Source organism: Ipomoea triloba, chromosome 7 (genome assembly GCF_003576645.1).
Source record: "Ipomoea triloba cultivar NCNSP0323 chromosome 7, ASM357664v1".
Taxonomy (NCBI): Eukaryota; Viridiplantae; Streptophyta; class Magnoliopsida; order Solanales; family Convolvulaceae; genus Ipomoea; species Ipomoea triloba.
Window position 1 is genome coordinate 20,390,333 of NC_044922.1, and position 17,573 is coordinate 20,407,905.

At 35.7% G+C, this 17,573-nt stretch overlaps 2 protein-coding genes across 2 annotated transcripts; one reads left to right on the forward strand and one right to left on the reverse strand.

Moving 5' to 3' along the window:
• Positions 1–3,288: 3,288 nt before the first annotated feature.
• On the forward strand, positions 3,289–6,486 carry LOC116024871 (U2 small nuclear ribonucleoprotein B''-like). The gene is made up of 5 exons (XM_031265884.1): positions 3,289–3,445; positions 4,666–4,838; positions 4,970–5,054; positions 5,753–5,829; positions 5,968–6,486. The coding sequence occupies exons 1-5, from the start codon at positions 3,370–3,372 to the stop codon at positions 6,247–6,249; spliced, it is 693 nt and encodes a 230-aa protein (XP_031121744.1). The 5' UTR covers positions 3,289–3,369; the 3' UTR covers positions 6,250–6,486.
• A 10,159-nt stretch (positions 6,487–16,645) lies between these two features.
• On the reverse strand, positions 16,646–17,186 carry LOC116024665. The gene has a single exon (XM_031265618.1). It carries the CDS (start codon positions 17,147–17,149, stop codon positions 16,724–16,726), a length of 426 nt encoding a protein of 141 aa, XP_031121478.1. The 5' UTR covers positions 17,150–17,186; the 3' UTR covers positions 16,646–16,723.
• Between the last annotated feature and the right edge of the window lie 387 nt (positions 17,187–17,573).

Consider the following 17,573-nt stretch of genomic DNA (forward strand, 5'->3'; position numbering starts at 1 on the left):
ATGAATTAGTTTTGACTTTAATTTTTTTAAATCGAGTTTTAACTTTAATTAATTTACCAAAATAAGAATATATATTTTTCCGGCATAATCGATGTTTTCCGCTAGAAAGATGATTTTTTTAACAATGTAAATGCCATTTTAATACTACTTGAAAGGAGAATTTTTTTCCAGTTAAAAATTGACGAAAAATATATCGGATTTTTTTTTCCGGTGAAAACTTGCCGGAAAATTCGCCGGATTTATTTTTCGGCGAGATGTTGATTGGAAAAGGACTATTTTTGCAACAAAAACAATAGTCGTGGACCAAAATTACAAAGTTTGAAAGTCGTGGATCAATTCTACAAGTACTACAATAATCGTGGGACTAAAAATGCAAAAAATTCATTTGATTTGTTTACACTCCGTTGAGAGAGTGTAGAGAATGGTTGGACGATTCCAACAATGATTGTACTCAATGAACATGTTTTTGCAACTGATTGAGTTGTTGAATGGGTGACATACAACTTTTGCATTCTTGAAAGGGGTAATGTTTTTATGCTTGTAATGTTATGTTGGAACATTTGGCAGGCTAGGAATAACAAATTGTCGTGCAACATTTACACTTCTATATTTATAATTGAGATTTCATCGATTATTTTAGGGTCTGGAATGATGTGACAGAAGGAAATGATTACACCCTCTCTGCTACTAACCGATTCACTGTCAAATGGGAAAAACCTCACCCTGGATGGCTTAAACTTAATATTGACACTATTGTTGATGCGGACGATGGAAGAATGGGATTCAGTTGGATTCTCCAAAATGAGCACAAATGTTTTAAAGTTGCTAAGAATACTTCTTGGAACACGGAAGTTTTAAAGTTGTTAAGACTTAAGAGTACTTCTTGGAAATGCACATACCTTCCTAAAGTTCCTAAGGTGATTGCTAGGTATTCGTGAGACACTTAATTGACTTAAGACCATCTCCAATCGGTGCGTCAAAGCACCAATTTGGAGTGGAAAATGGTGTTGTTGCTCTCTAATGAAGGCGCCATCACACCAAAATATTGGGGCAGCATGAACAGTGCAGCGTCATATTTGGCGCTGCACTGTTCATGTTGCGCCATTTTTAGTGCGGTTTTTTTTTTGTCCCTTGTCTTTATTTGTAATTCCTTTTATGTCCTTAGTTTAGTTTTAATGTATTTTTATATTTTGTTAAATTATTAAATATAAATTTTATATTATTAAAAATAAATTATATCATTTGAAAGATCTTATCAAGATGATTAAAACAAGACTAATATTGAACACATATTAAATAAAAATGAAAGTACATAAAACATAATTTTAACAAAGTCTAATATTTAAAGATAATACAAAGTCTTAAAATAATATTTACATTATAATTATATTTTATATTAAAATATTTAAAGATAATACAAAGTCTTAATTTAAGAGAAGACAAATTATTTTAGTAATGAAATAATTGGTGTAGAATTTGGTGTAATGTGTTGGAGATGGAAAAAATTTAGTGTAAGAATATGCTAAGAATGTTTCTTTTGATGTAAAATTTGGTATAGAATTTGGTGTAGAGGGTTGAAGATGACCTAAGTCTCAAACCTTGACGGAGTATTGATTGAAACTGATGCTCTTTTGGTTGTGCAAGGTTTAAATTATGATATTGGAGACCCTTCTTTAAACTTGATTTTTTTTGAATATCAAAAGTAGCATGAGTTAATTTACTCATGTTGACTCTTTTGTGAAGTGTAACAAATTAAACAATCAATTTATTAACTTGGGAGTCCATTTTTAGACCAAAATGTAAAGAGAATTTTTACGTGGACTATGATCCACATAGTTGTGTAAACCATGAATATAATATACATTTTTAATATATTAAAAGTACATGATTTGATAATACATAAAAAATCATGTACTTTCAAATAATGTACTTTATGTATACAAATAATTTACTTTTAGTATATTAAATATTTTTTTTATGGTTCACACAAATGTGTAGACCACGGTCTATGGAATAATGATTGGAGGAGTGCCTTTGCCACCCTCTTGATTTCCTTTGTAGTGTTTTGATGGAGGATGTTTTTTTTTTTTTTTTGAAGGAAATGGAGGATGTTCTTTAATTATGAATGGTTTTAGAGTTAATACCACAAATGGTCCTCTGACTATTAGGCTAGTACTCCTTTTAGTCCTCGACTTTTAATTTGACCACAAATGGTCCTCTGACTTTCATTTTTGACCACAAATAGTCCTCTGTTAAAATTTCTGTTAAATAGGTGTTAAATCTAGGGGTAATATCGTCAAATTGATTAATATTATTATGATTACTTCTTTTTGATAATTATATGACAACATAATTAATTTTAAACATTAAGTTAATAAATATAAAAACAAAATGAACATGACAAATTACATAAATGAACAAATTAAATAAAAATTCATGATTAATGTTCGCAATTTGTAATTGATTAATTATATTAATTCAACGGTGGCGGCCTTCAGTTATGTCCCAAACAAAATGTTTGATCGATTAATGAAGAGTGAAAACTATTAATCGACCATGTATGAACAACCATGAAAATGATGGAAGCAAGGTTTTTGAAAAAAAAATTCTTCCATTTTAATCTGTTGGTTAAATTAAAATAGATAGCTCTAATATTAAATCTTCATTTTGTACTCATAATTACGAGATATAAGGTGTATTATCTTTTTATTTAGGAGTATTTATATTTGTTAATTGTTTCAATTATGCTTGTTGGTGAAAAATTCTAAACATTTTTATTTTATGACCATTATATATCAATTTGACAATAATATCCCTAGATTTAACACCTATTTAACAGAAATTTTAATGGATGACTATTTGTGGTTAGAAATGAAAGTCAGAGGACCATTTGTGGTCGAATTAAAAGTCAAGGACTAAAAGGAGTACTACCCCAATAGTCAGAGGACCATTTGTGGTATTAACTCATGGTTTTATTACTTTTATCTTCAATCATTATTGCATGGACCATGGTCCACACAGCTGTGTATACAAAAAAAAGTACATTATTTTTGTATTGAAGGTACATTATTTTTGTATTGTAGGTACATTATTTGATAGTATATATCAAATAATGTACCTTCAATACAAAAATAATGTACTTTTTATTTTTGGTCTACACAGTTGTGTTGACCATTGTCCATGCAATAATTTGCCTTTTATCTTAGAAAAAAAAAACCTCTCATGAAACAACTAAGGCCCATTTTGGCCCATTGGACTAATTACCCAGAAATTGGGCATCTGTGGTTTGACTGCTGAACCGCTAGACATTTCAGCTCGCGCTCTTTCTCAAATTCTCTCCCTTTTTTCTGAGTCGCAGTGGCAGTCGGGATGATGCTCACCGGAGATATACCGCCAAATCAAACAATATACATTAAGAATTTAAACGAGAAGGTCAAGAAAGAAGGTAATATATGCGCGTCTCCGGGTGATTTCTTTTCTGTGCGTATCTTAATTTTGCTCTAGGGTTTTAGCGGGATTTTGAGATCTTAATGTGTCTTTTTGTTGAGCTTCTCTCTCGGTTATCTGTTCTATACTTGCTGAGCAACATGAAACTATCCAACAATGGTTCTTGTGGTAATTCATAAAATTTTCTGTTTTTTAAACCTATTTATTATTTTTGCAGCTTGTTTTGTACTCCGTATAAGTTTTTTAGTCTGATAATAGTATGTTTCTAATGTGAGTTTTATGTGTCATGTCCCCCATGCGAAACATTCGTTCTATGGTGTCTGGCACTCATTGGATGGTAAATTTGAGCTCGTTTTGTGTTTACAAATCACTAGAGTACAATGAAATATGCTTGCTTTTGAAATTTGTTTAGAGAGATTGGGAAAGTTCAGGGCGCATTTACTAACAAATTCTCCATTTTCCTGGAGAAATGGAAAACTTGAGAAAGTAAAACAGAAAATCTTTTTTGTACATTTCTCCAATTTGAAGATAGAGAATGGAGAACGAAAGACAGAAGAATTAAAATAAAAGGCAGTCTTAATTTTGTTAGTCTTAAAGATGTTATTAAGATGGATGTATAACTTTAGGAAAATAAGTATTACTGCTCAGATTGGTGTAGACCTACCTATAGGCTGCAAACAATCATTCATTAGGAAAGATTACACCTTGAGAAATAAGATTGTATTTATGTGCTTGGCTCATGATTTTCTATGTTAATAGCCAGTTGGCCACAAAAGCCACATGTGAATTTATTGTCAAAATGGATAAATAATGATTATGTTTTGCCACAACACTGGAAGATTTTATGACTCCTTTTCCCTTGCAAATTTGCAATGGATCAAATGGAAAAAGGGGTATAGTCATACCCATTACATCAGAATTCACATTACATGAATTGCTAACATCTAGTCATTTATCTTTCCTGCATTTGTGCTTGTAATGTCTTGGACATTCAAATTTGACAGTTTTCAGCATTGGATATGAGCTGTAGTCATATCTTTTATAAATTCTATCCATACCACATGAAATGTGGACATATTATAGGCAAAATGGTTCCTTGCAATAATTCTCCCTCATAAGGTGGCCTAGGGTGTGTCTGTGTATGTTTAAGTTTTCCTTCTACTTTAGATAATTATGTTTATAATATTCAGACAAATATTGACTTTCGATGTTTGGCAGAGTTGAAGAGGTCTCTTTATTGCCTGTTTTCACAGTATGGAAGGATTTTAGACATTGTTGCCTTGAAGACAGCCAAGCTTCGAGGGCAAGCTTGGGTTGTCTTCAGTGAAGTAACAGCTGCTAGTAATGCAGTGCGACAAATGCAGAATTTCCCATTTTATGACAAACCAATGGTCAGTATAATGTAGTAGTACTTTTAATTGTAACTTATTCTTTTCTAAGCTATATACACTATGTTTTCGGGATTAATATGATATAATGTACTCCTTAAATGATAGAGCTGCTTATATTTGATGCAATGCAGCGGATACAATATGCAAAAACAAAGTCAGATTGTATCGCCAAAGCAGAGGGTACATATGACAAGAAAAAGAAGCAAGAGGAAAAAGGTGACATTATTTTTGTTGTTGTAGGCTTATAGCTGGGCTCCTGTTTTCCTGGTCTTTCACTTCCTATTCCTCTTTATTTTTGTGTTCATGCTTATTGTTTAATGTTATATTATTAGCTTTTATATTTCAACTGTTATGTTCCATGCAATGGGCCTTGTAAGGTTCAACCTCATTATTGTGCTAGTCCAAAGGAACCTGGCTTATTATAAAACTTCAGGGCTTTCTTAAAGTGAGAAAAGTGAACAATGCACTGCCCTGGAGCTTAGATATTGAGATGTGAAAAACTTATGTATACTTTGAGGGAAAAGATATATGCAAAATTTCATTCCAGTTGCTCCACTGCATTAATCGATGTGTCCTTCCATCTTTTGGAATCTTAAGATGGCTGAAATGATTACATAGCTAAGGGAATTATTTAAGGTCTCTTTCGTACCAAGGACTAATGACCTATAAAGAATCTCTTGAAACTATTATTCAGAGTATTGTTTTAGTATTGTGAATGAAAATAATAACACACAAGTCATATTCTATAAACAAATATGTCAAATAGCTACCTCTATGTATATTTATATAATTATATGCTAGTGCTTCATGTTCTTGATACCAATCATATATGTGGTTTTACTGTTGATAAATTTCTCTCCAACCATATATTTTGCTTACATAATTGAACAATTTAAAGTGTTGCATTTGTTCAGCTGAAAGGAAGAAACGTGCTGAAGAAGGACAGCCTACTGCTAATGGCCCAAGGGCTGATACCAACGGAGGCCCAGTGGTAAGTTTGCTAGCAAGTTGCTTCCTTTGTACATATAGATTGTGTTGTTTGTTCGGCTGAGTTGTCAGCCATACTTTTGACTGGTCAATGCTTGGTACTCTGGTAAATGGTTGATTACATGTAAATACGCCTTTGCAGAATGCTGCTCGCCAAGGAAAGCCAGGTGCACAGGAAACAACTGCAGAGCCGAACAATATACTCTTCATACAGAATCTTCCCCACGAGACTACAAGCATGATGTTAGAAGTGCTTTTCAACCAGTACCCTGGTTTCAGAGAAGTTAGAATGATAGAAGCAAAGCCAGGCATCGCATTTGTGGAATTTGAAGATGATGTCCAGTCCTCTGTCGCCATGCAGGCGCTTCAGGGCTTCAAAATTACACCCCAGAATCCTATGGCTATCACCTATGCAAAGAAATAGGCTGCTAATGGGGCAAGTACTGCCTTCATTTCTGATTGTCTTGTAACAAAAGATCTCTTTTTTAGTTTACCCTTAGACGGGGCGGGGTTTGCAAAGGCTGCGCCACTCTGATGGCAATGAGAAAAAAAGTTGAAATCTTTCAATGTGCAATGTTTGAACTGGCTGCATATATCTTGTTAACGATGGAGCTTTCTCTTTTTAATAGCTAGTTAATCTGGTCTCATTCTTTGACTCTAATCTGAATATCCCTTATGTCAGAAATTACAATGACGCAACTTACATGGCTAGTTCAATTGGTTACAGAGGAGAAATTTGTCACAAGAGATCAAGGATCGAGTTTTACTAGTGGTAGTGTGGGAGCGATCTCTTAAATGAGGGGCTCCTTATGCGCAGGGAGTAAAAGTCTAATATTTGTTGATCAGTTGAGTCAGCATGATTTTACTATCCACAATCCTGTTAAGCTAAAATGTGAGAAAGTCTAATATTTGTTGATCAGTTGAGTCAGCATGATTTTACCATCCACAATCTTGTTAAGCTAAGATGTGAGGGCACTTGGAGTGGGCGGTTCCCCACCTTTTTGTCATAAGGAGTTAAAATGTTTTTTTTTTTTTTTTTTTTTTTTTTTTCATTTATCATGCGTTATTGGGTTTTTTCCTGAAGTTTGAACAGCATTCAAGATCCACGGATTAATATTTATTCCAGATTTCAGAATCCAAAGTCCCCCCCCCCCCACCCTACACTGCACCTGGCCTGGGAGACAATAAGGCATTTACACACTGATCAACAGTTCTCACTACCTTAAACAGGGGCCAATACAAACTCTTCTCCGAGAACTGTGGTGGATGTCCACTCTTTTTGAATCTTAAGCAATGCTTTGCAAATTGAATCTTAAGCAATGCTTTGCAAATTGTAATTTTCAACTTTCAATACCAAATGTGTTGGGATCTAACAACAGTAGTAATATACATACTCTTTTACTCGAGTTCCAAAATCCTTATTCTTTGTTGGCTATTCTCCAATTAACTATAGGTTGATTGTTTTCTTTATTACTGCATGTCTTCTGATTTCAGTGTAGACTTGATGCACTAATAAAGAGTTTGAAATAAAAAGTAATGTTGAAGTCCGTAGTTATTAAATAAAGGCTTTGATGCACTAATATTGAAATTTGTATGCAAGTTTTAAAATTCTAAGGAAAATGATCAAATAATCTTCAACTATTAATGAAACAACAATTAAAATTTTAAAATTTAAAAAAATTGAATTAAAATTATTGAACTCTATATAATCGTGCACCATAGGTTACTCATAAACAACTGATTACATGAATTTTTTTTTTCTTACATGTATTTTTTTTTTTTTTTTTTTACAAATAACAGTAATACTAATACTTTAATTTACGAGAAAGTCCAGTTGCTACAATAAGGTGTGCTTAAGGGTAAAGGCTACTTTGTGATTCTAGTCAACAAAAGATAACAAAGAGGTAAAGCCTATATTGTCTATAACTGACCGACTAAAATCGAAAAGAGCAATAATCAGTTCTCACGAGGAGTCGAACTTGAAATTTTATAATTGTGAGCTTAATCGTCATTTTATATGGTTTCTCGGATCTGTAGGTGCATCGCGTCCGCGTCTCCTCCTCTCAAATTGGATGAGGCAACTCCCTGGTGAAGGTGAAGTTGATGGCAACGAAGGAGGATGTTGAGTTGTCTAAATCGGAAGAAAGTGATAAGAAGATGAATAGATTGAGAAATCATGTTAGAGTTTCCTTTTTTTTTTTTTTTTTTTTTTTTAATAAACACATGACAAGATCTTTTTATTTTTCTCTATCACATAAGAAGTCAAGTCAGATTTTACTAATTCATACCGAATGATTACCGATTAATAGGCCTTGATGATGCATTAGAAAGACAAGTTTTAAGGGTTAATTTGTATTTTTTTTAACATTTAGGCCGAGGGTCTAATTGTTACGTTGTTTCCCTAATAGTTTGAAGTCTATTTAATCAATTTACCTACATTTTAAATTGAACATATATATATATATATATATATATATATATATATATATATATATATATATATATATAAGTGATTAAAACTATGTGTTGAGGATCACCTACACTTGCAAAATCTCCATGATGGGATTTCATTACCCATGTAGGTGCGGGTACATGTGCATGGAGTGGGGTGGGAATGCCGCTGTGGAGATCGAAGGGGGATGTCATTTTTATTTTGGAGAAAAATTATTATGTGAACTTTCAAGTTGTTCTATTTTCAAATTCTACTCACTCTCAAATTCTTGATGTAGACATTTTTCTTAGGACCCACATGATGAAAATAGTCTATCACTATCTGCCATGACAAGGAGTAAACGTGAAGAGTAGAATTTGGGAGCACATGTAGTAGAACTCATTTTGGAATGATTTTCAATGAGCCTAATTGTGCCCCTTAACTCCTCTCTCCTTGGTTGTTTGGCTTGCCTTTTATAGTGAAAGATGATGATCAAGTTGTGTATTCATGGTCATTCTTAACTCTTTAATTTGTAGGGAAGTAACTATCATTTACGGTAGAGAATAATGAACATTCATGATAATTTGGGATAATGATCATCCATGAAGTATTGTGAAGGTTTATGCGTCATTTAATTTATAGTGGCTTGCAATATAATTGGTCTATTACAGCTTATTATAGTTAGACTTATATTACTTCTAGATGTCTATGTTGTGTAGGTGTTTTCTGTATATATCTTGTACTCTTCATTATCAGTGTGGTTAATCAAACATACAATTACTAGACTCCTACATTCATCTGGTATCAAATTCCAGGAATGGCGAATGATTCTTCCTCCGTCTCCGCCAGTCGCACTGTCACTACGCAGGTTTCCTCTCTGGCACCGGCTGCACCAATTTCTCTCCAAGGTGCGCATCACTTTGTCTCCCTGAAGCTTACGTCCAAGAACTATCTTTTTTTGTGTACGCAATTGGTGCCATTTCTCTGCGGGCAGAACCTCTTGGGCTATGTCGACGGTTCGCTTCCATTCCCGGAGCAATTTCTCCCCTTCGCCGGTGGTACGCTAGCTACTGTTAATCCGACTTACAACCTCTGGGTGTAACAGGATCAACCAATCCTTTCTACGCTAATTTCTTCCCTCTCGGACGAGTGTATGTATCTCACTGTTGGCAGAGGATCTTCTCATACAGTGTGGTTTTCCATTCGAGCTGTGCTCGGTTCTTCCACACGTGCCCGTTCTCTAAGCCTTCTCAGTCAGCTTCAGAGTTTGCGACAGGGTGACTCCACGACTGCAGAGTATCTCGGCCGTGCTCAGGTCATTCTCGAGGAGATGGCTCTCGCCGGATGGCCGTTATCACTGGATGAACAGAATTTGGCTTGAGTTTCGCACTCTTGCTTCTTCTCTCATAGTGAAGGATGCAGCTGTCACGATCGGGCAGCTTGGAGACTGCTTAATAACACATCAATTCATCTGCACTGATGATGTTGACGATGCTGCCTTGGGCCTGCTTCCTACTCCGGCAGCTATGGTGGCTTCGCGGTCTGGTTGTGGAGGTGGCAGTGGCCGGTCCGGATCTCGTGGAGGAGGTCGCTGGAACAACCGCAATGGAGGTTGCAGTGTTCATTCTGGTCGAGGAGGTGGGAGATTTAATTCTCCTAAATGTTAGATATGTTTTGGCGTGGGGCATACTGCAATTTCTTATTTTAAGAGATATTTTGATGCTCCAGCCACCCAAGCTCATTTGGTGCAATCTACGAGTCTGGAAGATACTCTTTTCCAGCACACATGGCTTTCGGGATATTGGGGCAACGGATCACGTTACGCTGAATGCTGATGTGTTGAACGGTGTGGACTCATATACTGGTGGTGATACCCTCCGTGTTGGTGATGAAGCAGGTTTGGCTATCTCTGGTGTCGGTTGTTCTTCGGTTCCCCCTCTTTCTCATTTTCTTTCTTTATCTCGTGTTTTTCTTGTTTTTGGTTAACTGGTTTATCGCATTCTTTACTGTCGGTTTAGTGCTTTGCTATTGACAACAATGTTTATTTTGAGTTTCACCTGTCTTATTTCTTTGTGAAAGATCGCGAAACCAGGGTCGTCTTACTTAAAGGTGGGAGTTCAGGTGGTTTATACACTCTTTCGGTCTTGCATCTAGTTGCTTTTTTATCCGCTAGAGCGTCCTCACATGTCTGGCATTGTCGTCTCGGCCATCCACACTATTGGGTTCTTCGCTCTATTCTTCGGGATTGTCCCGTTGTTGAGTCTAGTTTAGTTACTTCGCAGTCGTTGTGTTCTGCATGTCAATTGGGAAAATCTTCCCGTTTTCGGCTTTCTTGTGTTTCTAATAATAGCACTAAAATGCTTGAACTTGTGTATATGGACATTTGGGGTCCTGCTCCCGTTTTATCTAGTGATGGTTTTCAATATTTCGTTTTGTTTGTCGATGATTACTCTCGATTTATGTGGATTTTTCCAATGCGTTTGAAAACTGACATTTATGATATCTTTTCTAATTTTCGAGCTCGCGTTGAGCGTCAATTTTCTTGTCCCATTATATCCATTAAGTCAGATCTTGGGGTGAGTACAAAAAGCTTGGCAAGCTTTTCTCTAGTCTTAGTATTATTCACCGTCAGTCTTGTGCCTACACGCATGAGCAGAACGGGCGCGTTGAGCGTCGAAATCGTCATGTTGTAGAAACTGGTCTTTCTCTTCTTGCTCAGTCGTCTGTTCTTTTGCGTTTCTGGTATTTTGCGTTTCTGGTATTTTGCGTTTGAGGCTGTCGTTTTCTTGATTAATCGGTTGCCTACTTCTGTCTTAGGTAATGTTAGTCCGTACTCTGTTATTTTTGGTTGGCCTCCGGATTACATGTTTTTACCTGTTTTCCATATCTTCGTCCCTATAACCGTCACAAGATTTAGTTCCGTTCCTCTCTGTGTGTGTTTTTAGGCTATCCAGAGTCGTTCCGTGGGTATCGATGTCTTGATCTTTAGACTAATTGTGTGTTCATATGCAGACATGTTCAGTTTGACGAGGCTTCTTTTCCTTTTGATGCTTCTAATCCATCCTCTCGCGATGTTGTTTATGTTAGAAAAACATAAACATGCGCAGCGGAAGCATCAAATCGCATTTTCTATGATTCTATGTAAACGAGGGAGTTAGAAAGGTTTATCCTTGAAGTGTGCTTTGGCAGAATCAAAACCGTCCAATCGTCCGGCCTCTAGTCTATCCACCGGTCGGGCACGCGAGAACTCCCAGAGATTTCTACGTGAAACTCTTTTCAGACTAATCTCTGTATTGTTTCTCCTTTTTTTTTTTTTTTTTTTAAGAAATAGGGTAAGGCTTTATATATATAGCCTGGTTTGGGCCCAAAGGTGCTAGCCTTTAAAAGCCCAAAACTACCCAATATTGAATTAACCCATTAATCAATTATTAATGTATTAATTCAATATCGATAACTCTTTATCGATTTCTTTTAAAGTTCTCAGCATTATCACGAACCATTAAGGTGTGACTTTCTAGGTTCATAGTCAAACTAGCAACGAGTAATATTTAATAACTCATTATTAAATAACTTGTAAGTCATGAGTGACACCTAGCAGTATGTCATGACTACCTAGTTGACAATGAATATATTTTAATATATTATAATGAACCTTTCCGTTACAAATATCATGCAACATTCCTTCCACACAACACTTGTTCCGAACCAGATAAAGGTCATGGTCAAACTTGGTCAAACCCATAAACCCGGTCAATATGTATATTCAATATTCTTAACCTGAAGTCCAACTTCATCATACTCTGGCCAGAGATTCTCGTTGTATGATTATTGAATAGACTGGAACATCCTTGTTACCTCAAGGCGGTGGATCCTCTATTGAACGCACACATGTCTTCGTACAATGCTGAACTAGGCCACCAAGTACACTTATAGTCCCATAAGGAACAAAAGACACATACTGGCAAAAACTAGTCCACCATATGTACAAGACAACCATGTCGTCTCAAGTCAAAGGATTATTGCATACTTGTAACATACAACATACCGATGACACGTAGGTAAACACCATGCGGTACGTTGTAGTCAGTCAATGTTCAATGACTTGTTATCTAACAATCATCCACATGTCCACTCTCTGTATCTCATACAGAATGGCATGAGACTCACCATAAGAAGGACAATGTGCTAGTCTTATCGGAATTCTAAAGCCCAATTAGAATTCCTATGACTAGAAACATTTTTACAATACTTCATTTTTTAATTCTTCGTCACTCATATTCTTAACACTTAAGAATGAAGAATTAAGAAGATTGTATGGAATAATATCAAATATTAACTAAGCCTTAATAAATAAAATAATTATTTATTATATTTATTTAATAAGAAATTAATGCCCAAAACAATAAATGTTGGCTCCTAAGGCATACATGTCTAACAGTTTCAAGTTCAGTGTCGTGGGGTGTCTCGGCCTTAGCTCCATCTGTTTCTAGGTCGGTTCCTTTAGTGCTTGTTGAGACTGCTCCTATTTTTGGTAGTTTGGTTGACCTGCCTGTTGTGGTTGGCCCGCGCAGGAAACGAGCTAGTACTCAGCTTGGGGTACGTACACATGGTATGTAACTTCGGCGTGCGACTCGGGCTACTCGAGCTGGTCAGGTGTTGACTGCGACTCTTAGCTCGGAGCCTACGTGCTACTCTCAGGCAGTTGTTTTTCCAGAGTGGCGGGAGGCTATGGACCTCGAGTTCAACGCTCTTTTGCAGAATGAGACTTGGGGGTTGGTTCCCTATCGTCCCGGGCTGAATATTGTTGGATGTAAATGGGTTTTTCATGTGAAACGGAAGGCTGATGTAATCTATTGAGCGTCATAAAGCTAGTTTGGTTGCCAAATAGTTCAATCAAGTGGCTGGTGAGGACTTCTTTGACACCTTCAGTCCGGTTGTGAAGCCCACTACAGTTCGTCTGTTGCTTGCCTTAGCTGTTTCTCGCGGCTGGACGATTCGACAGTTGGATGTCCATAATGCCTTCCTTAATGGGCATTTGACCGAGACGGTTTACATGCAGCAACCACCCGGGTATGTTGATAAACAGTATCCGACTCATGTTTGTCTTATGCAGAGATCTTTATATGGCTTAAAACAGTCTCCCTGGGCTTCGTTTAGACGTCTGCATGATTACTTGCTTAAGATTGATTTTCAGTCGTCCAAAACTAACGTTTCTCTGTTTATTTATGATGAGTCTGGTTGTCGTGTGTATTTGCTGGTTTATGTGGACGACATCCTTATTATGGGTAGTAATTCGAAGCTTGTGTCTTTGTTATTTAATTGTTTGGCATTACTTTTAGGATTCGTGACTTGGGTGCTTTGCGTTTCTTTTTGGGGATTGAGACTGTGGACGTTGGTGGTGCACTTATTTTGTCTCAACGTCGTTATATGACTGATATTTTGCGTTGTTGTTGTCGGATTGAGTTGTTGTTGTTCTAGGACTAGGTCATCTGGTGAGATTGAGTTGTTGTCGGATCCTACTACTTTTCGCAGGTTGGCAGACAGTATCTTACCATTACTCAACCTGATTTGTTATATGAGGTTAACAGGTTGTGTCAATTCATGCATGCCCCGACTACTGCGCATTGAACTGATATGAAGCGTGTGATTCACTATGTGAAGGGTACCTTGCATTTTGGGTTGCATATTTCCAAGTCGGATTCTCTAGTTGTTCATGCTTTTTTGGACTCAGATTGGTCTGGTTGTCCGGTAGATAGAAAATCTACGAGTGGCTTTACGGTGTTTTTAGGTAGTAACCTCGTTTCTTGGGCTTGTCGAAAGCAAAAGATCGTCGCACGGTCGTCAACTGAAGCTGAATACAAAGGGCTTGCAGATGCCTCGGCTGAGGTAACTTGGTTAGTCTCTTTGTTGGATGAGCTTGGCATTGGGCTTTCTTCTCGGCCTCGATTGTGGTGTGATAATTTGGGGGCTACTTATCTTTGTGCTAACCCGGTTTTCCATGCTCGGACTAAGCACGTAGAGACTGGCTACTATTTCGTGTGAGATAAAGCGGCTTCTAGGGCCTTGGCGGTTCAGTTCTTTTCTACTAAGGATCACTTGGTGGATATTTTTACGAAAACTCTGGATTCCTCTCGGTTTTCATTTTTGCATGACAAACTCAATGTTGTTTCTTTACCACCTAGAGTTTGTGAAGGCGTATTAGAGCTTATTATAGTTAGACTTATATTACTTCTAGATGTCTGTGTTGTGTAGGTGTCTTTTGTATATATCTTGTACTCTTCATTATCAGTGTGGTTAATCAAGCATACAATTACCAAACTCCTACATTCATCTGGTCTTCAATGCTTAGGTTAACTATAATAACTTTTTCAATGAATGGCTAGTTTTTACCAGATCAATCTCTTGGATTGTACTATTAATTTGTCTTTCAAGTTATCGTTGTCATCGAATTGTTCCTATCAAACTTATTATGCAATTTGACCTATATACCATCATGTGTGTGTATAATGTTTATATTATTTTGATTTACGGGAAAATGTGCAATAGTTATTCAAATGTGCTCTGATCAGTTAGTAAAACCCACCTTGTGACCCTAATCCATACAGAATCACAAGTAAATAAATCAATCTAGGTTGTTCATTATTCGACTGACTCAAACCGAGAAAATCAATAGGCAATGCATTAATTATATTCTCACATAAGGAGTCATTCATTTAATGTTTAAATGATTAATTACTATGAACTAAATAAAGTAATCTTACATGAATGAAAAACACTATTATTTTATTTAATGACAACATATAGAATTTGATGCTTTCAACTTAATAATACTTCATAAGGGTATGAAAATAGGGGTTGCTTATAATTAGTGGTAGTTATATACTAAGGTGCATCAATGATGAAACTAACAAACACGTAGAGTACAATCAATATGGCATTCTATTCATGTGTGAAGAGACTGTGGGAGGGGAATCCATGTGAGGTCTGATCCATTGGGGAATTTGATAATTGGGGTTTGCCAGCTATTTGTTTACATTATTTTAATTTCATGTAGCGTGGACTTGTCGCCATTCCTGCGTTACTTTTGGATTTAATTTATGCATTTGCATATAAAGTTCACTAATTGATTTTCTCTCGCATAATGTATACTAAATCAATGAGCTAAACTAATACACACGGGTATTTATTAATTGATCTGTTAAGTATTGAAGAAACCCCACTTCCAATTTAATACTGTCTTTATCACCTCTTGCATACTCATTATTATGTTATATTATATTATATTGATGAAATTATCATGATATAATAAATATCCAATAAAAGTAGTAAAATTGTAAAGATAAAAAAAAATCAATGCTACATCATGAAGACATGAACATAAGAAGAAATTTAAAATCGAAATAAATTAAAATTGTACGTGTATAAGAAAATAAAATACAACATAGAAGTTATCCGTGTTAACAACTTGTAGGAAAAAAGAAAAATGAAAAATGACAAGATAAAAAACAATATAAGTATACAAAAAAATAAATGTAATAACATACAAATTAATACAACCAACTATATCAACACAATTTATATTTTTATTAGAACATTACCATCATTAACTTTTAGATATTAAGATCGTTTAATCTCTCATATCTTAAGATTACCAAAATGTGGAATAATAAATTTTATTTATTTAATTTTTATACTTTGATTTCAACTTTGCGAGTCAAGCAATCATCCAATGATTATACTGTAGTCTTCATGCACAAATTATTCCTTTTACTACTTTATTTCCAATGCTCTATCCTTTTGGGAGACTACGGCAATTATTAGCTAAAAAATGAAAATTATTAGAGTTTTAAGTTAGGGTTTCGATTCATTTAAAAGAAAAAAATGAAAAATGCTAAGCCAATATAATAAAGTCATAGACATCCAATAGCAACCCAAATATATAATTGTCATATAACAAATATGTAATTGTCACTTTACGGAGTCATGATTTGTGAGTAATGAATGTAAAAGTGTGTAGCATTGTCTAAAAATTATATAATATATATTTTTCCTATAATAAAATAGCCCAAAAGGAAAAAATTTACATGAAAGACAAATAATATTACTTTGAGTTGTTTTTTATGAAGAGGTAAAACATAATTATATATATATATATTTTTTCAAATACATCACAGTCAAACAGGGAAGCATCCAAAGAAATTCACCAACTAGAGTGTGCCAATAATTTAATTCCGAATTATATTAACCGGAATTTGATATGATTATCATATCAAAAACAAAAAGTAATTACACCAGGAAAAAAAAAAAAAAAAAAGAGTATAACACGATGCTGAGGGGCACCGTAAAAACTCTTGTGTCAAATATATCCACATGGGGTAAAAAAAAAAACACGCGAAGGTGAAAACAAAAACGTTGGTAATTTTTGCAGCGTATGCAGAAAGAAAGAAGTTGGGATGGCATTTTGGTTTCAGTAGTCTTCAGAAATGCTCTCAAGATGGGGCCTCCATATCCCAACCTTACCGCTCCGGCGGCGATGCCGGCGACACGGTGACTTCTTCTCCGACGGCGACACAACATCGCGCGCGGCGGAATTAACGTTGTACACTCTCTTTTTGTTCTTCTTCTTGTCCGGGACAGAAGTCGCGGGGATCAAGAAGTAGATACTGCCTCTCTTGAGCTCAGACTCCGGCGAGAGGATCATGATCCGGCGAACCATGCCTTGAGAGCTGCTGGGTTTGCTCAAAACGTGGTTTGGGTTGTTGTTGAGAACCTCGCCGGCGGTGATGGGATGCGCGATTTCCTCAACCTGCCCGTTCAAGTGCACTATACGGATCAAGTCTAAGGCTCCGCAAGGAATGACACAAGCCAAACAGCACCTTAGACTGTTGCCCATCTCTTGCAAGCCTGCAGAGAGAAAAAATTATGATGTTTTTGGGTATATTATGGTGGGTTTAATTTGAGCGAATGGAGAGGGGAGTGAAGGTGTTATATATATAGATTCAACTTATTGTACTTATAACCTGCATAGCTATATATATATTGAATTGACACGAGGTTTGAGCGGAAATGATGCCAATTTAATTACTAGGGTGCATGTACATGTACAATGTATGGTACTACACACCAAATTAAAGATCAGAGAAGTCACTTCACAATAATAAGGAAGCTTTTGCCATATCATTTCATAAATGTTACACTATCCGTCTTATTTTACGTGTCTGATTCGAGGTTTGATTGAAGTAATTTTTAATAATATTATGCTTAGTATTAGTATATGTATATATATATATATATATATATATATATATATATATGTA